Genomic DNA, 25,049 nt, shown 5'->3' on the forward strand with positions numbered 1-25,049 from the left:
GAAAAATGGGGAAAAATTGGGGGAAAATGGGGAAAAATGTGCAAAAATGGGGAAAAATGGGGGGAAATGGGGAAAATGGGGGAAAATGGGAAAAATGCGGGAAAATTGGGGAAAAATGGAGAGAAAATGGGGGGGAAATGGGGAAAATTGGGGAAAATGGGGAAAAATGGGGGGGGAAATGGGAAAAATGGGGGAATGGGGAAAATGGGAAAATGGGGGGGAAATGGGGATAAAGGGGAAAAATGGGGAACATGAGGGAAATGGGGAAAAATGAATGAAATGGGGAAAATTTGGAACATGGGGGAAAATGGGGGAAAAAGGGGGAAAAATGGGGGAATGGGGGGGGAAATGGGGAAAACGGGGAAAATTTGGAACATGGGGAAAATGGGGGGGAAAGGGGGGGAAATGGGGGAAATGGGGGAAAATGGGGAAAATTTGGATCATGGGGAAAATGGGGGGGAAAGGGGGAAAATGGGGGAATGGGGAAAATTTGGAAAATGGGGGAAAAATGGGGGGAAATGGGGGAATTGGGAAAACGGGGAAAAATGGGGAAAATGGGAAAAATGGGGTGAAAATGGGGGGGAAATGGGGGGAAAAGGGGAAAAATGAGGGAAATGGGGAAAATTTGGAACATGGGGAAAATGGGGGAAAAAGGGAGGAAAATGGGGGAATGGGGAAAATTGGGAAAATGGGGGGGGGAATGGGGAAAAATGGGGGAAAATGGGGGAAATTGGGGAAAAAGGGGAAAATTTGGAACATGGGGAAAATGGGGGAAAAAGGGAGGAAAATGGGGGAATGGGGAAAATTGGGAAAATGGGGGGGAATGGGGAAAAATGGGGGGAAAATTGGGGAAAAGGGAAAATTTGGAACATGGGGAAAAAGGGGGGAAAATGGGGGAAATGGAGAAAATTTGGAACATAGGGAAAATGGGGAAAATGGGGGAAATGGGGAAAATTTGGAAAATGGGGGGAAATGGGGGAAAATGGGGGGAAATGGGGAAAAATGGGAGAAAATTGGGGGAAAGGGGGAAATTTAGGAAAATGGGGAAAAATGGGGCAAAATGGGGGAAATGGGATAATGGGGGGAAAAGGGGGGAAATGGGGAAAAATGAGGGGGAAATGGGGAGAAATGGGGAAAATTGGGGGAAATGGGGAAATGGGATAATGGGGGAAAGGGGGGAAAGGGGGGGAAAATGCGGGGAAAATGGGGGGGAATGGGGGAAAATGGGGAAAATGGGGAAAAATGGGGGGGATGGGGGAAATGGGAAAAAAGGAGGGGGAAATGGGGAGAAATGGGGAAATGGGGGAAAATAGAGAAATGGGGGGAAATTGAGAAAATGGGGGGAATGGGAAAATGGGGAAAATGGGGAAATGAAAAAATGAGAAAATGGAAAAATGGGGTAAAAATGGGGGAAAGGGTAGAAATGGAAGAATGGGGAAAACGGGGGAATGGGGAAATGGGAAAATGGGAAAAATGGGGGAAAATGGGGGGAAATAAGTAAAGTGGGGGAAATGGGGAAAATTGGGAAATTGGGGAAATAGGGGAAATGGGAAAATAGGGGAAAATTGGGGGAAATGGGGGAATGGGGGAAATGGGGAAATTGGGAAATAGGGGAAATGGGGGAAATAGGGAAATGGGGAAAATGGGATAATAGGGACATGGGAAAATGGGGAAAAGGATGGGGAAATGGGGGAAACAAGGGGGGGAAATGAGGGAAATTGGGAAAAAGGGGGAGAAAAGGGAAAAAAAGGGGAAATGGGGGAAATGGGGAAAAAAGGAGGGGGAAATGGGAAAATGGGGGGAAAAGGGGGGAAAGGAGGGAAAATGGGAAAATGGGGGAAACAAGGGGGACAAAGGGGGGAAAGGGGAGAAACTGAGGGGAAATGGGAGGAAAAGGGGGGGAATGGGGGAAAATGGGAAAAAAGGGGAAAAGGCCAGAAAAAGGAGAAAAAATGGGAAAAAGGGGGGAAATGGGGAAAAAAAGGGGGAAAGGGAGAAAAAGGGGAGAGGAAAAGGGGGGGAAAGTGGGATAAAAGTGGAAAATGGGGAAAAAAGAGGGGAAACGGGGGAAAAGGGGAAATGGGAAAAGGGGGAAAAAGGGGAAAGAATGGGGATGTAAAAGTGAAGGAAAAGAGAAAAAAATGGGGGAAATGGAAAAAAGGGGGGAAATAAAAGGGGAAATGGGGGAAAAAGGGGGGAAATGGGAAAAAGGGGGGGGGGATGGAGGGGAAAAGGGGGGGGAGGGGGAAATGGGCGCCCGATTTTGGGGTGCCCCCATTTCTGGGGTTCCCTGATTTTGGGGTGTCCATTTCTGGGGTTCCCCGTTTTTGGGGTTCCCCGTTTTTGGGGTCCCCCGTTTTTGTTCCCCTGTTTCTGAGGTGTGCCCGTTTCCGGCTTTTCCCGGTTTTTGGGTCCCGTTACCAGGGTGCCCGTTTTTGGGGTCCCCGTTTTTTGGGGTGTTGCTTTTAGGGTCTCGTTTTTAGGGTCCCGTTTTTGGGGTGCCACTTTTGGGGTCCCATTTGTGGGGTCCCATTTTTGGGCTCCCATTTTTGGGGTGTCAGTTTTGGGGTCCCGTTTTTGGGGGTGTCAGTTTTAGGGCCCAGTTTTTGGGGTGTCATTTATGGCAGATCAGTTTTGGGTCCCAGTTTTGGGGTGTCAGTTTTAGGGTCCTGTTTTTGGGGTCTCATTTTTGGGGGTGTCAGTTTTGGGGTCCTGTTTTTGGGGTGTCAGTTTCAGGGTCCCGTTTTTGGGGTGTCACTTATGGCATATCAGTTTTTGGGGTCCCATTTTTGGGGTGTTAGTTTTAGGGTCCCGTTTTTGGGGTGTCAGTTTTCAGGCCTCGTTTTTGGGGGTGTCAGTTTTAGGGTCCCGTTTTTGGGGTGTCACTTATGGCATATCAGTTTTGGGGTCCCATTTCTGGGGCGTCAGTTTTAGGGGTCTCACTTTTGGGGTCCTGTTTGGGGTCGCATTTGGGGTCCCGTTTTGGGGTCCCATTTGGGGTCTCACTTTTGGGGGTCCCGTTTTTGGGGTCCCATTTGGGGTCCCGTTTTGGGGTCTCCTTTGGGGGTCCCATTTGGCGTCCAGTTTTGGGGTCCCATTTGGGGGTCCCGTTTGGGGTCCCGTTTTCAGGTCCCATTTGGGGTCCCGTTTGGGGGTCCATTTGGGGTCCCCTTTGGGGTCCCGTTTTGGGGTCCTGTTTTGGGGTCCCATTTGGGGGTCCCGTTTTGGGGTCCCGTTTGGGGTCCCGTTTTGGGGTCCCATTTGGGGGTCCCGTTTGGGGGTCCCTACGCACCCGCAGCACGCTCAGCGCCTCCTGGTGCCGCTGGTGGCGCAGCTCCAGCTCCCCGAACTCGCACCAGATCGCAGCCAAATCCTCCACGCGGCGGAACCGAACCCGCGTGGCGCGGGACAGGATGGACCTGGCCTGGGGACAGGGGACACGGGGGACATCAGGGACACTGGGGACACTGGGGACAGGATGGACCTGGCATCAGGGACATCGGGGACACTGGGGACAGGATGGACCTGGCCTGGGGACAGGGGACACGGGGGACATCAGGGACATCGGGGACACTGGGGACAGGATGGACCTGGCCTGGGGACAGGGGACACGGGGGACATCAGGGACATCGGGGACAGGATGGACCTGGCCTGGGGACAGGGGACACTGGGGGACATCAGGGACACAGGGGACACTGGGGACAGGATGGACCTGGCCTGGGGACAGGGGACACTGGGGACATCAGGGACATTGGGCACAGGATGGACCTGACCTGGGGACAGGGGACACGGGGGACATCAGGGACATCGGGGACACTGGGGACAGGATGGACCTGGCCTGGGGACAGGGGACACGGGGGACATCAGGGACATCGGAGACAGGATGGACCTGGCCTGGGGACAGGGGACACGGGGGACATCAGGGACACGGGGGACATCACAAACATTGGGGACACAGGGACTTTGGGGGCATTGGGGACAGGATGGACCTGGCCTGGGGACAGGGGACACGGGGGACATCAGGGACACAGGGGACATTGGGGACAGGATGGCCCTGGCCTGGGGACAGGGGACATCGGGGACACTGGGGACATCAGGGACACTGGGGACAGGATGGCCCTGGCCTGGGGACATGAGGGGACAGGTCTCGGGGGCACAGACAGGTTTGGGCGTCCCAGGCGGATCTGGGGGTGTCCCTCAGGCTTTGGGGGGGGGTCCCAGGGGTCCCAGGCTGTTTTGGGGTGTCCCTCAGGGTTTAGGGTGTCCTCAGGGTTTGGGGGGGCTCCAGGCTGTTTTGGGGGTGTCCCTCAGGGTTTTGGGGGTGTCATTTGGTGTTTGGGGGCTCCCAGGCTGTTTTGGGGTGTCCCTCAGGCTTTGGGGTGTCCTCAGGCTTTGGGGGGGGGTCCCAGGCTGTTTTTGGGGTGTCCCTCAGGTTTTGGGGGTGTCTCTCAGGGTCTGGGGCTGTCCCAGGGGTCCCCAGGCAGGTTCAGGGGTGTCCCTCAGGGTTGGGGGCTCCCAGGCTGTTTTGGGGGTGCCCCCCAGGTTTGGGGTCCCAGGCAGTTTTGGGGGTGTCCTTCAGGGTTAGGGGGTCTCAGGCTGCTTTGGGGGTGTCCCCCAGGAGTTGGGGTGCCCTCCAGAAGTTGGGGTGCCCCCAGGTGGGTTTGGGGGTGTCCCTCAGGGTCTGGGGTTGTCCCTCAGGTTTGGGGGGGTCCCAGGCTGTTTTGGGGGTGTCCCTCAGGGTTTGGGGTCCCAGGTGTTGGGCGTGCCCCACAGGTGGGTTTTGGGGTGCCCCCAGGAGGATTTTGGGGTGTCCCCCAGGAGGATCTTGGGGTGCCCCCGGTGGGTTTTGGGGTGTCCCCCAGGTGTGTTTTAGGGTGCCCCCGGTGGGTTTTGGGGGTGTCCCCTAGGTGGGTTTTGGGGTGTCCCCCAGGAGGATCTTGGGGTGCCCCCGGTGGGTTTTGGGGTGTCCCCCCAGGTGTTGGCGTGCCCCCTGGTGGGTTTTGGGGTGCCCCACAGGTGGGTTTTGGGGTGTCCCCCCAGGAGGATCTTGGGGTGCCCCCGGTGGGTTTTGGGGTGTCCCCCAGGAGGATCTTGGGGTGTCCCCCAGGAGGATCTTGGGGTGCCCCCGGTGGGTTTTGGGGTGTCCCCCAGGAGGATCTTGGGGTGCCCCCGGTGGGTTTTGGGGTGCCCTTGGTGGGTTTTGGGGTGCCCCCGGTGGGTTTTGGGGTGTCCCCCAGGAGGATCTTGGGGTGCCCCCGGTGGGTTTTGGGGTGCCCTTGGTGGGTTTTGGGGTGCCCCCGGTGGGTTTTGGGGGTGCCTCACGTCGTCCAGCTGCCCGTTGTCCTCGTAGAAGCGGGCGAAGGCCACCCAGAGCTCGTGGGGGCGGCCGGTGGCGCGCTGGGGATCCACCGTGCGCACGGCCTCCGTGAAGGTCTGGATGATCTGGGACAGCGGGGACAGAGGGGACATCAGGGACAGAGGGGACAGAGGGGGACAGAGGGGACAGCAGGGACAGCGGGGACAGAAGGGACAGAGGGGACAGAGGGGACAGAGGGGGACAGAGGGGACAGAGGGGACAGCGGGGGACAGCGGGGACAGAGGGGACAGCAGGGACAGAGGGGACATCAGGGACAGCGGGGACAGAAGGGACAGAGGGGACAGCAGGGACAGAGGGGACAGCAGGGACAGCAGGCACATCAGGGACAGCGGGGACATCATGGACAGAGGGGACATCATGGACAGAGGGGACATCAGGGACAGAGGGGACAGAGGGGGACATCAGGGACAGCAGGGACAGCGGGGACAGAAGGGACAGCGGGGACAGAGGGGACAGAGGGGACATCACAGACAGAGGGGACATCAGGGACAGAGGGGACAGAGGGGACATCGGGGACAGCAGGGGACATCAGGGACAGTGGGGGACAGCAGGGGACATTGGGGACAATGGGGAAAGCAGGGGGACAGCAGGGACAATGAGGACAGAGGGGACATCAGGGACAGTGGGGACATTGGGGACAGCGGGGATGTCAGGGACAACAGGGACAGAGGGGACAGCGGGGACAGCAGGGTCAAGGGGGAACATGGGGACATTGGGGGCCATTGGGGAGACAGAGGGGACATTGGGGACAGAGGGGACATTGGGGACAGAGGGGACATTGAGGATATGGGAGGACAGAGGGGACACTGGGGACAGAGGGGACATTGGGGACAGAGGGGACATTGGGGATATGGGAGGACAGAGGGGACACTGGGGACAGAGGGGACATTGGGGACAGAGGGGACATTGGGGATATGGGGGGACAGAGGGGACACTGGGGACAAAGGGGACAGAGGGGACATTGGGGACAGAGGGGACATTGAGGATATGGGGGGACAGAGGGGACACTGGGGACAGAGGGGACATTGGGGACAGAGGGGACATTGGGGATATGGGGGGACAGAGGGGACACTGGGGACAGAGGGGACATTGGGGACAGAGGGGACGTTGGGGATATGGGGGGACAGAAGGGACATTGGGGATATGGGGGGACAGAGGGGGACACTGGGGACAGAGGGGACATTGGGGACAGAGGGGACATTGGGGATATGGGGGGACAGAGGGGACATTGGGGACAGAGGGGACACTGGGGACAAAGGGGACATTGGGGACGTTGGGGATATGGGGGGACAGAGGGGACACTGGGGACAGAGGGGACACTGGGGACAAAGGGGACAGAGAGGACATTGAGGATATGGGGGGACAGAGGGGACATTGGGGATGTTGGGGACATTGGGGATATGGGGGGGACAAGTGGGGACAGCCAGGGGACATTGGGGGTGTTGGGGACATTGGGGGACACACGGGGACAGCACAGCCACCACCACACCCCCCAAACCATGCCGCCCACAATCCCCAGGCGTCCCCTGCAGCCCCGCCAGCCACGTCCCCGCGGCGTCCCGCAGCGTCCCCGCGACGTCCCCGTGTCCCCTCACCTTGTCGGGCTGTCCCTGGTGCAGGGCCACCCTCTTGTGCCACTCGTGCACGTTGTGGGGGTTCTGGCGCAGCAGCACGCTGTTGAGCAGCAGCGGCCGCCGCGCCATCAGCCGCTCGAAGCGCGCCAGACGCAGCTCCAGCTCCACCTCCTCTGCAGGGACAGAGGTGACACAGGGTGACACAGGGTGACACAGGGTGACACAGGGGTCACACAGGGTGACACAGGGTGACACAGGGTGACACAGGGGTCACACAGGGGTCACACAGGGTGACACAGGGGACACACAGGGTGACAGGGGTGACACGGGACACAGGGACAGAGGTGACACAGGGGACACACAGGGTGACAGGGGACACACAGGGGTGACACAGGGTGACACAGAGTCACACAGAGTGACACAGGGGTCACAGGGTGACACAGGGGGTCACATAGGGTGACACAGGGTGACACAGGGACAGAGGGGACACTGGGGGCACAGCGCCATCAGCCGCTCGAAGCGCGCCAGCCGCAGCTCCAGCTCCACCTCCTCTGCGGGGACAGGGGACAGAGGTGACACAGGGTGACACAGGGTGACACAGGGGTGACACAGGGTGACACAGGGACACCCAGGGTGACACAGGGGTCACAGGGTGACACAGGGGACACACAGGGTGACACAGGGGTCACACAGGGTGACACAGGGTGACACAGGGACAGAGGGGACACTGGGGGCACAGCGCCATCAGCCGCTCGAAGCGCGCCAGCCGCAGCTCCAGCTCCCACCTCCTCTGCAGGGACAGGGGGACAGAGGTGACACAGGGTGACACAGGGTGACACAGGGGTGACACAGGGTGACACAGAGTCACACAGAGTGACACAGGGGTCACAGGGGACACAGGAGTCACACAGGGTCACACAGGGTGACAGAGGGGACACGGGGGACAGAGGGGACACAGGCACAGCGCCATCAGCCGCTGTGTCACACAGGGTGACACAGGGGTCACAGGGTGACACAGGGGACACACAGGGTGACACAGGGTGACACACGGGTCACATAGGGTGGCACAGGGTGACACAGGGTGACACAGGGTGACACACGGGTCACATAGGGTGGCACAGGGTGACACAGGGTGACACAGGGTGACACACGGGTCACATAGGGTGGCACAGGGTGACACAGGGTGACACAGGGTGACACACGGGTCACATAGGGTGACACAGGGGACACACAGGGTGACACAGGGTGACACACGGGTCACATAGGGTGACACAGAGTCACACAGGGGACACACAGGGTGACACAGGGTCACAGGGACATGGGGACACTGTGTGCACAGCGCCCTGCCCATTTCTGGGGTGCCCTGCCCATTTCTGGGGTGCCCTGCCCGCTTTTGGGGTCCCCCCATTTTTGAAATCCCCCCATTCTTGGGGTCCCCTGCCCATCTTTGGGGTCTCCCCATTTTTGTTTTTGGGGTCCCCTCCCCGATTTTGGGGCTCCTCGCTTGCACCATCCTAGCCACGGTCTGGGGTGCCCTGCCCATTTTTAGGGTGCCCTGTCCATTTTTGGGGTGCCCTGTCCGTTTTTAGGGTGCCCTGCCCATTTTTGTGGTCCGCCCGTTTTTGGGGGTGCCCTTCCCATTTTTGAGGTGCCCTATCGATTTTTGGGGTGCCCTGTCCATTTCTGGGTCCCCTCATTTTTGAAACCCCCCCATTTTGGGGGTGCCCTGCCCATTTTTGTGGTCCCCCCGTTTTTGGGGTGCCCTTCCCATTTTTGGAGGGCCCCTGTCCATTATTGGGGTCCCCCCCATTTTTGAAATCCTCCCATTTTGGGGGTGCCCTGCCCGTTTTTGGGGTGCCCTGTCCATTTTTGGGGTGCCCTGCCCGTTTTTAGGGTGCCCTGTCCATTTTTGTGGTGCCCTGTCCATTTTTGGGGTGCCCTGCCCGTTTTTGGGGTGCCCTGTCCATTTTTGGGGTGCCCTGTCCATTTTTAGGGTGCCATGTCCATTTTTAGGGTGCCCTGTCCATTTTTGGGGTGCCCTGTCCATTTTTGAGGTGCCCTGTCCATTTTTAGGGTGCCCTGTCCATTTTTGTGGTGCCATGTCCATTTTTGGGGTGCCCTGTCCATTTTTAGGGTGCCATGTCCATTTTTGGGGTGCCCTGTCCATTTTTGGGGTGCCGTTCCCGCTTTCGGGGCGCCCCCGGCCCCGCACCGTCCTGGCCGCGGCCGAGCTGCGCCTGCGTGTCCAGGCAGGGCCGCGATGACGCTCTCCTCGAAGCGCGCGTAGCTGTCGAAGACCTGCGTGAAATCCCGCACCGTCATCACCGTCTGCACGGCCTCCTCGTACACGTCCCGGGCCTGGAGCGGGACAAACCGGGATTAACGGGATGAACCGGGATAAACCGGGATTAACAACACCGTCTGCACGGCCTCCTCGTACACGTCCCGGGCCTGGAGCGGGACAAACCGGGATTAACCGGGATGAACCGGGATAAACCGGGATTAACAACACCGTCTGCACGGCCTCCTCGTACACGTCCTGGGCCTGGAGCGGGACAAACCGGGATGAACCGGGATCAACCGGGATAAACCGGGATTAACAACACCGTCTGCACGGCCTCCTCGTACACGTCCCGGGCCTGGAGCGGGATAAACCGGGACAAACCGGGATGAACCGGGATTAACAACACCGTCTGCACGGCCTCCTCGTACACGTCCCGGGCCTGGAGTGGGACAAACCGGGATGAACCGGGATAAACCGGGATAAACCGGATTAACAACACCGTCTGCACGGCCTCCTCGTACACGTCCCGGGCCTGGAGCGGGACAAACCGGGATAAACCGGGATGAACCGGGATCAACCGGGATTAACAACACCGTCTGCACGGCCTCCTCGTACACGTCCCGGGCCTGGAGCGGGACAAACCGGGATTAACCAGGATAAACCGGGATTAACAACACCGTCTGCACGGCCTCCTCGTACACGTCCCGGGCCTGGAGCGGGACAAACCGGGATTAACCGGGATGAACCGGGATAAACCGGGATTAACAACACCGTCTGCACGGCCTCCTCGTACACGTCCCGGGCCTGGAGCGGGACAAACCGGGATTAAACCGGGATAAACCGGGATAAACCGGGATTAACAACACCGTCTGCACGGCCTCCTCGTACACGTCCCGGGCCTGGAGCGGGATAAACCGGGATCAACCGGGATCAACCGGGATAAACCGGGATTAACAACACCGTCTGCACGGCCTCCTCGTACACGTCCCAGGCCTGGAGCGGGACAAACCGGGATTAACCGGGATCAACCGGGATAAACCGGGATTAACAACACCGTCTGCACGGCCTCCTCGTACAGGTCCCGGGCCTGGAGCGGGACAAACCGGGATTAAACCGGGATAAACCGGGATTAACAACACCGTCTGCACGGCCTCCTCGTACACGTCCCGGGCCTGGAGCGGGACAAACCGGGATTAACCGGGATAAACCCGGATTAACAACACCGTCTGCACGGCCTCCTCGTAGACGTCCCGGGCCTGGAGCAGGACAAACCGGGATAAACCGGGATTAACAACACCGTCTGCACGGCCTCCTCGTACACGTCCCGGGCCTGGAGCGGGACAAACCGGGATGAACCGGGATTAAACCGGGATAAACCGGGATAAACAACACCGTCTGCACGGCCTCCTCGTACACGTCCCGGGCCTGGAGCGGGACAAACCGGGATTAACCGGGTTAAACCGGGATTAACAACACCGTCTGCACGGCCTCCTCGTACACGTCCCGGGCCTGGAGCGGGACAAACCGGGATAAACCGGGATGAACCGGGATGAACCGGGATTAACAACACCGTCTGCACGGCCTCCTCGTACACGTCCCGGGCCTGGAGCGGGACAAACCGGAATAAACCGGGATGAACCGGGATCAACCGGGATTAACAACACCGTCTGCACGGCCTCCTCGTACACGTCCCGGGCCTGGAGCGGGACAAACCGGGATTAACCAGGATAAACCGGGATTAACAACACCGTCTGCACGGCCTCCTCGTACACGTCCCGGGCCTGGAGCGGGATAAACTGGGATGAACCGGGATAAACCGGGATAAACCGGGATTAACAACACCGTCTGCACGGCCTCCTCGTACACGTCCCAGGCCTGGAGCGGGACAAACCGGGATGAACCGGGATCAACCGGGATTAACAACACCGTCTGCACGGCCTCCTCGTACACGTCCCGGGCCTGGAGAGGGGACAAACCGGGATGAACCGGGATAAACCGGGATTAACAACACCGTCTGCACGGACTCCTTGTACACGTCCCGGGCCTGGAGCGGGACAAACCGGGATGAACCGGGATGAACCGGGATAAACCGGGATTAACAACACCGTCTGCACGGCCTCCTCGTACACGTCCCGGGCCTGGAGCGGGACAAACCGGGATGAACCGGGATGAACCGGGATAAACCGGGATTAACAACACCGTCTGCACGGCCTCCTCGTACACGTCCTGGGCCTGGAGCAGGACAAACCGGGATTAACCGGGATCAACCGGGATAAACCGGGATTACCAACACCGTCTGCACGGCCTCCTCGTACACGTCCCGGGCCTGGAGCGGGACAAGCAGGACTGGGGACGGGGGATGGGGACAGTGCTGGCCCTGGGTTGTGACAGGGACTGGGATGGCAGCTGGGGACAGGGAGTGTCAGTCTGTCCTAGCTGTGTCAGTCTGTCCCAGCTGTGTCAGTCCCTCCCAGCTGTGTCAGTCTGTCCCAGCTGTGTCAGTCTGTCCCAGCTGTGTCAGTCCGTCCCAGGGCTGTCTGTCCCAGCTGTGTCTGTCTGTCCCAGCTGTGTCACTCTGTCCCAGGTGTGTCACTCTGTCCCAGGTGTGTCAGTCTGTCCCAGGTGTGTCTGTCAGTCTCAGCTGTGTCAGTCTGTCCCATGGCTGTCTGTCCCAGGTGTGTCTGTCAGTCTGTCCCAGCTGTGTCTGTCTGTCCCAGGTGTGTCTGTCAGTCTCAGGTGTGTCATTCTGTCCCAGCTGTGTCAGTCCCTCCCAGTTGTGTCAGTCTGTCCCATGGCTGTCAGTCCCTCCCAGGTGTGTCAGTCTGTCCCAGCTGTGTCAATCTGTCCCATGGCTGTCTGTCCCAGGTGTGTCACTCTGTCCCAGGTGTGTCACTCTGTCCTGGTTGTGTCACTCTGTCCCGGATGTGTCACTCTGTCCCAGCTGTGTCAGTCTGTCCTATGTGTATCTGTCAGTCCCAGCTGTGTCAGTCTATCCCAGCTGTGTCAGTCTGTCCCAGGTGTGTCAGTCTATCCCAGCTGTGTCAGTCTGTCCCAGGTGTGTCAGTCTGTCCCAGCTGTGTCAGTCCCTCCCAGGTGTGTCTGTCAGTCCCAGGTGTGTCAGTCTGTCCCAGGTGTGTCAGTCTGTCCCAGGTGTATTTGTCAGTCCCAGGTGTGTCAGTCTGTCCCAGCTGTGTCAGTCTGTCCCAGCTGTGTCAATCTGTCCCATGGCTGTCTGTCCCAGGTGTGTCACTCTGTCCCAGGTGTGTCACTCTGTCCTGGTTGTGTCACTCTGTCCCGGATGTGTCACTCTGTCCCGGATGTGTCACTCTGTCCCAGCTGTGTCAGTCTGTCCTATGTGTATCTGTCAGTCCCAGCTGTGTCAGTCTATCCCAGCTGTGTCAGTCTGTCCCAGGTGTGTCAGTCTGTCCCAGCTGTGTCAGTCTGTCCCAGCTGTGTCAGTCTGTCCCAGGTGTGTCTGTCAGTCTCAGGTGTCTCAGTCTGTCCCAGCTGTGTCAGTCCCTCCCAGGTGTGTCTGTCAGTCCCAGGTGTGTCAGTCTGTCCCAGCTGTGTCAGTCTGTCCCAGGTGTATCTGTCAGTCCCAGGTGTGTCAGTCCCTCCCAGCTGTGTCAATCTGTCCCAGGTGTGTCAGTCTGTCCCAGGTGTGTCAGTCTGTCCCAGGTGTATCTGTCAGTCCCAGGTGTGTCAGTCCCTCCCAGCTGTGTCAATCTGTCCCAGGTGTGTCAGTCTGTCCCAGGTGTGTCAGTCTGTCCCAGGTGTGTCTGTCAGTCTCAGGTGTGTCAGTCTGTCCCAGCTGTGTCAGTCCCTCCCAGTTGTGTCAGTCTGTCCCAGGTGTGTCAGTCTGTCCCAGCTGTGTCAGTCTGTCCCAGCTGTGTCAATCTGTCCCATGGCTGTCTGTCCCAGGTGTGTCACTCTGTCCCAGGTGTGTCACTCTGTCCTGGTTGTGTCACTCTGTCCCGGATGTGTCACTCTGTCCCAGCTGTGTCAGTCTGTCCCAGGTGTATCTGTCAGTCCCAGGTGTGTCAGTCCCTCCCAGCTGTGTCAGTCTGTCCCAGGTGTGTCAGTCTGTCCCAGCTGTGTCAGTCTATCCCAGCTGTGTCAGCCCCTCCCAGCTGTGTCAGTCTGTCCCATGGCTGTCTGTCTGTCCCAGGTGTCTCAGTCTGTCCCAGGTGTCTCAGTCTGTCCCAGGTGTCTGTCAGTCCCAGCTGTGTCTGTCTGTCCCAGGTGTCTCAGTCTGTCCCAGGTGTCTGTCAGTCCCAGCTGTGTCTGTCTGTCCCAGGTGTCTCAGTCTGTCCCAGGTGTGCCACCCCCCGGGTGTGCCCCCGCAGTGTCACCTTCTCCAGGTGGCCGCAGCGCACGTAGCAGTCGGCCAGGGCGCCCCAGAGCCGGCCCCGCTGGTCGGTGAATCGCGTCAGGCCCCCCCGGATGATGCCCCCGGCGTCCAGCGAGCGCACGCGGTCGGGGTGCTGGGAGAGCAGCTCGCACAGCTCCTGCCACAGCTGGGGAAAAAAAGGGGTTAGAGATCCTAAACACATCCTAAATTCATCCTAAATCCACCCAAATCCACCCCAAAACTGCCCCAAATCCACCCCAAAACTGCTTCAAATCCACCCCAAAACTGCCCCAGATCCACCCCGGGGTGCTGGGAGAGCAGCTCGCACAGCTCCTGCCACAGCTGGGGAAAAAAAGGGGTTAGAGATCCTAAACACATCCTAAATTCATCCTAAATCCACCCAAATCCACCCCAAAACTGCCCCAAATCCACCCTGGGGTGCTGGGAGAGCAGCTCGCACAGCTCCTGCCACAGCTGGGGAAAAAAAGGGGTTAGAGATCCTGAATCCATCCTAAATTCATCCTAAATCCACCCAAATCCACCCCAAATCCACCCAAATCCACCCAAATCCACCCCAAAACTGCCCCAAATCCACCCCGGGGTGCTGGGAGAGCAGCTCGCACAGCTCCTGCCACAGCTAGGGAAAAAAAGGGGTTAGAGATCCTAAACACATCCTAAATCCACCCAAATCCACCCAAATCCACCCCGAAACTGCCCCAAATCCACCCCAAATCCATCCCGTCCTAAAACTGCCCCAAATCCACCCCAAATCCATCCCGTCCTAAAACTGCCCCAAATCCACTCTGGGGTGCTGGGAGAGCAGCTCGCACAGCTCCTGCCACAGCTGGAGAGAAAAGAGCGTGAGATCCTAAACACATCCTAAACCCATCCTAAATCCACCCAAATCCACCCCAAAACTGCCCCAAATCCACCCCAAATTCACCCAAATCCACCCCAAATTCACCCAAATCCACCCAGATCCACCCCGGGGTGCTGGGGGAGCAGCTCGCACAGCTCCTGCCACAGGTGTCCATCCCCAAGGTGTCCCCAAGATGTCCCCAGGTGCCTCCTAAGTGCCCTCCAGGTGTGCCCCCCCAGGTGCCCCCACCAGTACCCAGGTGTCCTCAGCTGCCCCCCAGGTGCCCTGTGCCCCACCCCAGGTGCCCTCCAGGTGTCCCCAGGTGCCCTGTGTCCCCCTCAGGTGCCCTCCAGGTGTCCTGGGCCCCACCCCAGGTGCCCTCCTCGTGTCCCCAGGCACCCCCGAGGGGTCCCCAGCTGCCCCCCAGGTGCCCTGTGCCACACTCAGGTGCCCTTCAGGTGCCCTCCAGGTGCCCCCAGGTGCCCCGTGTCCCCCTCAGGTGCCCTTCAAGTGCCCTCCAGGTGTCCCCAGATGCCCCGTGCCCCGCTCAGGTGCCCCCGGTGCCCACCTGGTAGTTGGACTTGCCCTGGCGGGACACGAAGCGCTCGTCGTTCACCAGCCGGGCCAGCACCTGCGCGGCCTCGTCCAGGCGGCCCACGGAGCGCAGGTAGGCCACGTACTGCTCCGCCTCCTCGGGACACAGCTGGGGACAGGAGTGCCACCTCAGTGTCACCTTAGGGCCACCTGTGTCACCTCAGTGTCACCTGTGTCACCTCAGTGTCACCTGAGCACCCCAGTACTGCTCCGCCTCCTCGGGACACAGCTGGGGACAGGAGTGCCACCTCAGTGTCACCTTAGGGTCACCTGTGTCACCTCAGTGTCACCTGAGCCCCCCAGTACTGCTCCGCCTCCTCGGGACACAGCTGGGGACAGGAGTGCCACCTCAGTGTCACCTTAGGGTCACCTGTGTCACCTCAGTGTCACCTGAACCCCCCAGTACTGCTCCGCCTCCTCGGGACACAGCTGGGGACAGGAGTGCCACCTCAGTGTCACCTGTGTCACCTCAGTGTCACCTGTGTCACCTGAATGCCCCAGTACTGCTCCGCCTCCTCGGGACACAGCTGGGGACAGGAGTGCCACCTCAGTGTCACCTGTGTCACCTCAGTATCACCTGTCTCAGTGTCACCTGTGTCACCTGAACGCCCCAGTACTGCTCTGCCTCCTCGGGACACAGCTGGGGACAGGAGTGCCACCTCAGTGCCACCTGTGTCACCTCAGTGTCACCTGTCTCAGTGTCACCTGTGTCACCTGAACGCCCCAGTACTGCTCTGCCTCCTCGGGACACACCTGGGGACGGGAGTGCCACACCCATGTCCCCTCAGTGTTACCTGTGTCACCTCTGTGTCCCTTACCTGTGTCACCTCTGTGTCCCCTCAGTGTCACCTGTGTCACCTCAACCCCCCTGTATTTCTCGCCTTCCTAGGGACACAGCTGAGGACAGCAGTGTCACCTCAGTGCCACCTGTGTGACCTCTGTGTCACCTCAGTGCCACCTTGAGGAAATGGTGGAAGACGCGCACGGCGGTCTCAGGCAGCGGGGCTGTGTGCGTGCGTGTGTGTGCCCAGGTGTGCCCAGGTGTGTCCCCATGTCCCCAAGTGAGTCCCCAGGTGTGTCCCCATGTCCCCAGGTGAGTCCCCAGGTGTGTCCCCATGTCCCCAGGTGAGTGCCCAGGTGCCCCCAGGTGTGCCATCCCTTGAGGAAGCGGCGGAAAACGCGCACGGCGGTCTCGGGCAGCGGGTGTGGGGGTGTGTGTGTGTGTGTGCCCAGGTGTGCCCCCATGTCCTTAGGTGTGCCCAGGTGTGTCCCCAGGTGTGCCCAGGTGTGTCCCCAGGTGTGCCCAGGTGAGTGCCCAGGTGCCCCCAGGTGTGCCATCCCTTGAGGAAGCGGCGGAAGATGCACACGGCAGTCTCGGGCAGTGGGTGTGGGGGGTGTGTGTGTGCCCAGGTGTGCCCAGGTGTGCCCAGGTGCCCCCAGGTGTGCCATCCCTTGAGGAAGCGGCGGAAGATGCACACGGCAGTCTCGGGCAGTGGGTGTGGGGTGTGTGTGTGTGTGCCCAGATGTGCCCAGGTGCCCCCAGGTGTGCCCAGGTGAGTGCCCAGGTGCCCCCAGGTGAGTGCCCAGGTGTGCCCAGGTGTGTCCCCAGGTGTGGCCCAGGTGAGTGCCCAGGTGCCCCCAGGCGTGCCCAGGTGTGTCCCCAGGTGCCCCCAGGTGAGTGCCCAGGTGCCCCCAGGTGTGCCATCCCTTGAGGAAGCGGCGGAAAACGCGCACGGCGGTCTCGGGCAGCGGGTGTGGGGGTGTGTGTGTGTGTGTGCCCAGGTGCCCCCATGTTCTCAGGTGTGCCCAGGTGTGTCCCCAGGTGTGCCCAGGTGAGTGCCCAGGTGCCCCCAGGTGTGCCATCCCTTGAGGAAGCGGCGGAAGATGCACACGGCAGTCTCGGGCAGTGGTGTGGGTGTGTGTGTGTGTGCCCAGATGTGCCCAGGTGCCCCCAGGTGTGCCCAGGTGAGTGCCCAGGTGCCCCCAGGTGTGCCATCCCTTGAGGAAGCGGCGGAAGCCGCGCACGGCGGTCTCGGGTGTGGGTGGGTGTGTGTGTGTGTGCCCAGGTGAGTGCCCAGGTGCCCCCAGGTGTGCCCAGGTGAGTGCCCAGGTGCCCCCAGGTGTGCCATACCTTGAGGAAGCGGCGGAAGACGCGCACGGCGGTCTCGGGTGTGGGTGGGTGTGTGTGTGTGTGCCCAGGTGAGTGCCCAGGTACCCCCAGGTGTGCCCAGGTGCCCCCAGGTGTGCCATCCCTTGAGGAAGCGGCGGAAAGCCGCGCACGGCGGTCTCGGGTGTGGGTGGGTGTGTGTGTGTGTGCCCAGGTGAGTGCCCAGGTGCCCCCAGGTGTGCCCAGGTGAGTGCCCAGGTGCCCCCAGGTGTGCCCAGGTGTGCCCAGGTGAGTGCCCAGGTGCCCCCAGGCGTGCCATACCTTGAGGAAGCGGCGGAAGACGCGCACGGCGGTCTCGGGCAGCGGGTGGCGGCGCACGAAGCTCAGGTAGGGCGGCCAGAGGCGCCGGTGCTGCGTGATGGGCAGCGCCCGCAGCGCCCGGTCGAACGTGCGGCGCGTGCGAGTGACCCGGCCCTGCTCGGCCAGGAACTGGCAGTAATCCAGCCAGATCCGCGCATCTGGGGACATTGGGGACATCGTTGGGGACATCATTGGGGACATGGGGACACTGGGGACATTGGGGACAGGAACTGGCAGTAATCCAGCCAGATCCGCGGCATCTGGGGACATTGGGGACATCATTGGGGACATCACTGGGGACATGGGGACACTGGGGACATTGGGGACAGGAACTGGCAGTAATCCAGCCAGATCCGCGGCATCTGGGGACATTGGGGACATCATTGGGGACATTGGGGACATTGAGGAGACTGGGGACATCAGGGACATGGGGGACATTGAGGACGTGGGGGACATTGGGGACAGTGGGGCAACACAGACATGGGGACAGGAACTGGCAGTAATCCACCCAGATCCATGACATCTGGGGACAGGGGACATTGTTGGGGACATCACTGGGGACATCAGGGATATGGGGGACACTGGGGACACTGGGGACATTGGGGACAGGAGCTGGCAGTAATCCAGCCAGATCCATGACATCTGGGGACAGGGGACATCGTTGGGGACATCGCTGGGGACATCAGGGATATGGGGGACAATGGGGACACTGGGGACATTGGGGACAGGAACTGGCAGTAATCCAGCCAGATCCGCGGCATCTGGGGACATTGGAGACACTGGGGACATCATTGGGGACATCGGGGACATGGGGACATCAGGGACAGGAACTGGCAGTAATCCAGCCAGATCCGCGGCATCTGGGGACATTGGGGACATTGGGGACATTGTTGGGGACATCATTGGGGACATCATTGGGGACATGGGGACATTGGGGACAGGAACTGGCAGTATCCAGCCAGATCCGCGGCATCTGGGGACATTGGGGACATCATTGGGGACATCACTGGGGACACTGGGGACATGGGGACATTGGGGACAGGAACTGGCGGTAATCCAGCCAGATCCGCGGCATCTGGGGACATTGGGGACATCGCTGGGGACATCACTGGGGACATCATTGGGGACATGGAAACATTGGGGACAGGAACTGGCAGTAATCCAGCCAGATCCGCGGCATCTGGGGACATTGGGGACATCATTGGGGACATTGTTGGGGACATCATTGGGGACATGGGAACATTGGGGACAGGAACTGGCAGTAATCCAGCCAGATCCGCGGCATCTGGGGACAGGGGACGTAGGGGACATCATGGGGACATCATTGGGGACATCATCGGGGACATGGGGACATTGGGGATCATTGGGGACATCGGGGACATGGGGACATCATTGGGATCTGCGGCATCTGGGGACAGGGGACATCGCTGGGGACACTGGGGACATTGGGGCATGTTGGGGACAATGGGAGCATGAGGACATTGGGACATGGTGACACTGGTGACACTGGGGACACGGTGGATGGCAGCGTCCCCACCCTGCTCAGCAGCGCTCCGGTGTCCCGGAGGGCCTGGAGCCACCCCAGGGTGGCAGTGCCCTCCCCGTGTCCCCAAACGCCGTGTCACCGGTGCCCCCGTGTCCCCCATGACGCGCTCGTGTCCCCATACCCTGTGTCCCCCGTGTCCCGCTTGTGTCCCCTGTGTCCCCATCACCTCCCTGCCCGGTGTCCCCGTGTCCCACTCGTGTCCCTGTGTCCCCCTTTGTGTCCCTGTCACCTCCCTGCCCGGTGTCCCCGTGTCCCACTCGTGTCCCTGTGTCCCCTTTGTGTCCCTGTCACCTCCCTGCCCGGTGTCCCCGTGTCCCACTCGTGTCCCTGTGTCCCCTTTGTGTCCCTGTCACCCTCCCTGCCCAGTGTCCCCGTGTCCCACTTATGTCCCTGTGTCCCCTTTGTGTCCCTGTCACCTCCTGCCTGATGTCCCTGTGTCCCCTCGTGTCCCCTAGGTGTCCCTGTCACCCCCTGCCTGGTGTCCCCGTGTCCCACTCGTGTCCCCCTGTCCCTCCGTGCCCCCGGTGTCCCCTCGTGTCCCCACACCCCTGACCCCGTCCTGCCGTGTGCCCCTGAGCCCTGCCCACCCCTGTGTCCCCTCATGTCCCCAGGCACCCCAGCTGTCCCCAAGTGTCCCAGGTGTCCCCCATGTCCCCAGCTGTCCCAGGTGTCCCCAGCTGTCCCAGGTGTCCCCATGTCCCCAGCTGTCCCAGGTGTCCCCAGCTGTCCCAGGTGTCCCCATGTCCCCAGGTGCCCCAGGTGTCCCCCGTGTCCCCAGGTGCCCCAGGTGTCCCTGTGTCCCCAGCTTTCCCAGGTGTCCCATGTCCCCAGGTGTCCCCTCACGTCCCAGCTGTCCCCATGTCCCCAGCTGTCCCAGGTGTCCCCGTGTCCCCAGGTGTCCCAGGTGCCCCCAGGTGTCCCCGTGTCCCCAGGTGTCCCCCACGTCCCCGTGCCTCACCTTGTGCATGAACACCAGCGCTCTCTCGTGGACGGCGTTGGCCTCCTCGAAGGCGGGGTCCGAGGGACAGCGACCTTTGACCTGAGCCCGGCGCTGCCGCAGGTACTGGTACCACAGCTTGTAACTAGGGACAGGGACACCTGGCACCTGGCACACCTGGCACCTGGCACACCTGGCACCTGGCACTTGGGTCACCTGACACCCCTGACACCCCTGCCGCAGGTACTGGTACCACAGCTTGTAACTGGGGACAGGGACACCTGGCACCTGGCACACCTGGCACCTGGCACACCTGGCACTTGGGTCACCTGACACCCCTGACACCACCTGGCACAGGTACTGTACCACAGCTTGTAACTGGGGACAGGGACACCTGGCACCTGGCACCTGGCACACCTGGCACCTGGGTCACCTGGCACACCTGGCACAGGTACTGGTACCACAGCTTGTAACTGGGGACAGGGACACCTGGCACCTGGCACACCTGGCACCTGGCACAGGGACTGGTACCACAGCTTGTAACTGGGGACAGGGACACCTGGCACCTGGCACACCTGGCACAGGGACTGGTACCACAGCTTGTAACTGGGGACAGGACACCTGGCACCTGGCACACCTGACACCCCTGACACACCTGGCACAGGTACTGGTACCACAGCTTGTAACTGGGGACAGGGACACCTGGCACCTGGCACACCTGGCACACCTGGCACAGGTACTGGTACCACAGCTTGTAACTGGGGACAGGGACACCTGGCACCTGGCACACCTGGCACACCTGACACCCCTGACACACCTGGCACAGGTACTGGTACCACAGCTTGTAACTGGGGACAGGGACACCTGGCACACCTGGCACACCTGGCACCTGGCACACCTGGCACAGGTACTGGTACCACAGCTTGTAACTAGGGACAGGGACACCTGGCACCTGGCACACCTGGCACAGGTACTGGTACCACAGCTTGTAACTAGGGACAGGGACACCTGGCACACCTGGCACCTGGCACACCTGGCACCTGGCACAGGTACTGGTACCACAGCTTGTAACTGGGGACAGGGACACCTGGCACCTGGCACACCTGGCACACCTGGCACCTGGCACCCCTGACACACCTGGCACAGGTACCGGTACCACAGCTTGTAACTGGGGACAGGGACACCTGGCACCTGGCACACCTGGCACCTGGCACACCTGGCACCTGGGTCACCTGACACCCCTGACACACCTGGCACAGGTACTGGTACCACAGCTTGTAACTGGGGACAGGGACACCTGGCACCTGGCACACCTGGCACCTGGCACACCTGGCACCTGGGTCACCTGACACCCCTGACACACCTGGCACAGGTACTGGTACCACAGCTTGTAACTGGGGACAGGGACACCTGGCACCTGGCACACCTGGCACACCCTGGCACACCTGGCACAGGTACTGGTACCACAGCTTGTAACTGGGGACAGGGACACCTGGCACCTGGCACACCTGGCACACCTGTGCCACCCCTGGTGCCCTGTCACTTGTGCCAATCCTGTCACTGTGGCCATGTCCTCACCTGTGCTACCTGTCACCCGGGCCACTCAGCACTGTCACCTGTGTCACCCCCCGTCACCTGGGCCACCCACAGCACTGTCACCTGTGTCACCTGTGCCACCAGTGCTACCTTGTCACCTGTGTCACCTGTGTCACCCCGTCACCTCGGCCACCCAACACTGTCACCTGTGTCACCTGTGTCTCTCCTGTCACCTGTGCCACCCCGATCACGTCAGCCACGCCCAGTCCCAGGTGCCACCCATCCCTGGCCAGCCCCCTGTCACCTGCTGTCACCTGCCAGGACCCCGCTGTCCCTGTCCCCACCAGGGGACACAGCAGGGCCCCCCTGCCCGCACGAGGGCACTCAGGTGCTCCCTGTGCCCCCAGGTGTGCCCCAAGCGTGCCCAGGTGAGCCCCCCACATGTCCCTGTGCCTTCCAGGTGCCCCCAGGTGCATTTCCAGAGGCCCCAGGTGTATCCCAGGTGCCCTCCAGGTGTGACCAGGTGTATCCCAGGTGCCCTCCAGGTGTGCCCAGGTGTATCCTAGGTGTATCCCAGGTGCCCTCAGGTGTACCCCAGGTATGCCCAGGTGTATCCCAGGTGCCCTCCAGCTGTGCCCAGGTGTACCCCAGGTGTGCCCAGGTGTATCCCAGGTGCCCTCCAGGTGTGCCCAGGTGTATCCTAGGGGCCCCAGCTGCCCTCAGGTGTACCCCAGGTATGCCCAGGTGTATCCTAGGGGCCCCAGCTGCCCTCAGGTGTACCCCAGGTATGCCCAGGTGTATCCTAGGTGCCCCAGCTGCCCTCAGGTGTATCCCCGATGTGCCCAGGTGTGCCCCAGGTGCCCCAGCTGCCCTCAGGTGTATCCCAGATGTGCCTAGGTGTATCCCAGGTGTGCCCCAGGTGCCCCAGCTGCCCTCAGGTGTATCCCAGGTGCCCCAGCTGCCCTCAAGTGTATCCCAGCTGCCCCCCAGATGCCCTCAGGTGTATCCCAGGTGCCCTCAGGTGTATCCCAGGTGCCCCAGCTGCCCTCAGGTGTATCCCAGGTGTATCCCAGCTGCCCTCAGGTGTATCCCAGGTACCCTCAGGTGTATCCCAGGTGCCCTCAGGTGTATCCCAGGTGCCCCAGCTGCCCTCAGGTGTATCCCAGGTGTATTCCAGCTGCCCTCAGGTGTATCCCAGGTACCCTCAGGTGTATCCCAGGTGCCCTCAGGTGTATCCCAGGTGTCCTCAGGTGTATCCCAGCTGCCCCCAGCTCCCCCCGGTGCCCTCAGGTGTATCCCAGCTGCCCTCAGGTGTATCCCATGTGTCCTCAGGTGTATCCCAGGTGCCCCCGGTGCCCCTGGTGCCCGTACCTGCCGGGCAGCTCCCTCAGGGCTCTCTCGTAGATCTGGTTGAGGCGGGGCCGGGGCCCGCGCTGCCGGGCCTGGGCGTAACGGAGCCAGCCCCGCACCGAGAAGGGGTTCCTGAGGAGCTCTTCCTCGTGCTGCACCTCCTCTTCCTCCTGAGGGGACACGGGGGACACTCAGGGGACACTGGGGACACTGGGGGGACAGTGGGGACACTGGGGACACTGAGGGGACACTGAGGGGACACTGGGGGGACACTGGGGACACTGGGGGACACTGGGGACACTGAGGGGACACTGGGGACACTGGGGACACTGGGGACACTCAGGGGACACTGGGGACACTGAGGGGACACTGAGGGGACACTCAGGGGACACTCAGGGGACACTCAGGGGACACTCAGGGGACACTGGGGACACTCAGGGGACAGTGGGGACACTCAGGGGACACTGAGGGGATAGTGGGGACACTCAGGGGACACTGGGGACATTGGGGACACTGAGGGGACACTGAGGGGACACTGAGGGGACACTGGGGACACTCAGGGGACAGTGGGGACACTCAGGGGACAGTGGGGGGGACACTGGGGACACTCAGGGGACAGTGGGGACACTCAGGGGACACTGGGGGGGACACTGGGGGACACTGGGGGGACACTGGGGACACTCAGGGGACAGTGGGGACACTCAGGGGACACTGAGGGGACACTGGGGGGACACTGGGGGGACACTGGGGACAGTGGGGACACTCAGGGGACACTGAGGACACTGAGGGGACAGCTCCTCCTCATCCTGAGGGGCCACAGGGACTTGGTCAGGGACAGGACAGGGACAGAGAAGACAAGGATGGGGACAGGGACACAGGGACAGACATGGGGACAGGGACAAAGGGACATCGGGGCACAGGGATGGGGACACAGGGACAGGGACAAGGACCGGATGGGGACAGGGACACAGGGACAGACATGGGGACAGGGACAAAGGGACATCGGGGCACAGGGATGGGGACACAGGGACAGGGACAAGGACCGGGATGGGGACAGGGACACAGGGACAGACATGGGGACAGGGACAAAGGGACATCGGGGCACAGGGACAGGGATGGGGACAGGGACAAAGGGACATTGTGGCACAGGGACAGGGATGGGGACAGGGACAGGGATGGGAACAGGGACACCCCCAGTGTCCCCTGCAGGGGGGGACACAGAGGTGACAGGGACAGGGACAGCCACACCCCCGCGTGTCCCCTGGAGGCACAGGGGGACAAGGGGACACGGTGATGGGGACACGGGGGACACAGAGGGGACAGGGAGAGGAGCAGAACACAGAGCGGCAACAGGAGGTGACAGAGCGGGGGGACGGGGACAGGGGGGGACAGGGACACAACAGGGGACAGGGACACGACAGGGGGACAGGGATGGGGACAGGGACGGGGACAGGAAGGGACAGGGATGGGGACAGGGATGGGGACAGGGATGGGGACAGGGATGGGGACAGGGATGGGAACAGGGACGGGGACAGGGACGGGGGACAGGGACGGGGACAGGGATCGGGACAAGAATGGGGACAGGGATGGGGACAGGAAGGGACAGGGATGGGGACAGGAAGGGACAGGGATGGGGACAGGAGGGGACAGGAGGGGACAGGGGTGGGGACAGGAGGGGACAGGAGGGGACAGGAGGGGACAGGGGTGGGGACAGGAAAGAACAAGGATGGGGACAGGAGGGGACAGGGATGGGGACAGGGATGGGGACAGGGATGGGGACAGGAGGGGACAGCCCCGCACTCACAAAGCACAGCTCGGGCCGCGCCGGGCCTGGCCCCGCTCCGGGCTCCGCCATCGCTGCGGGCCCCGCTTCCCCTGCCGGCCCCGGTTCCTCCATCGCTCCCGGTTCCGCCATCGCTCCCGGTTCCTCCATCGCTCCGGGTTCCTCCATCGCTCCGGGTTCCGCCATCGCTCCCGCCTCCGCCATCGCTCCCGGCTGCTGCTCGGGCCCCGGGCCCCGCTCCCGGCGGCTCCTCCCGCGCCGCCATCTCCGCCTCCGCAGCCGCCATTCTCCCGCGCGCTCGCTCACTTCCGGCGCGCCGCCCTCACTTCCGGCGCCTCTGCTTCCGTCCTTCCCGCCCTCCCTTCTCATTGGTCCAGCTCGCTTTCGGCCC

The 25,049-nt window shown here is 61.5% G+C and overlaps 2 protein-coding genes across 2 annotated transcripts in view; one reads left to right on the forward strand and one right to left on the reverse strand.

The window, feature by feature from the left end:
• LOC137467309 (pre-mRNA-splicing factor SYF1-like) overlaps nt 1-2,483 on the forward strand; it is a 22,640-nt gene extending 20,157 nt beyond the window's left edge. Inside the window, 1 exon segment of the mRNA XM_068178800.1 lies at nt 2,470-2,483. Coding sequence (XP_068034901.1) covers nt 2,470-2,483 — 14 coding nt within the window.
• Nucleotides 2,484-2,886: 403 nt separating this feature from the next.
• LOC137467310 (pre-mRNA-splicing factor SYF1-like) lies at nt 2,887-24,886 on the reverse strand. The gene is given in 13 exon segments (XM_068178801.1): nt 2,887-2,916; nt 3,293-3,424; nt 5,323-5,442; nt 6,973-7,124; nt 9,164-9,200; nt 9,202-9,309; nt 13,588-13,752; nt 15,014-15,148; nt 17,468-17,664; nt 18,740-18,791; nt 20,011-20,134; nt 22,897-23,045; nt 24,680-24,886. Coding segments are annotated over 13 exon segments (1,584 nt in total). The 5' UTR covers nt 24,863-24,886.
• Nucleotides 24,887-25,049: the final 163 nt, after the last annotated feature.

Source organism: Anomalospiza imberbis, unplaced genomic scaffold, assembly GCF_031753505.1.
Source record: "Anomalospiza imberbis isolate Cuckoo-Finch-1a 21T00152 unplaced genomic scaffold, ASM3175350v1 scaffold_584, whole genome shotgun sequence".
NCBI lineage: Eukaryota > Metazoa > Chordata > Aves > Passeriformes > Viduidae > Anomalospiza > Anomalospiza imberbis.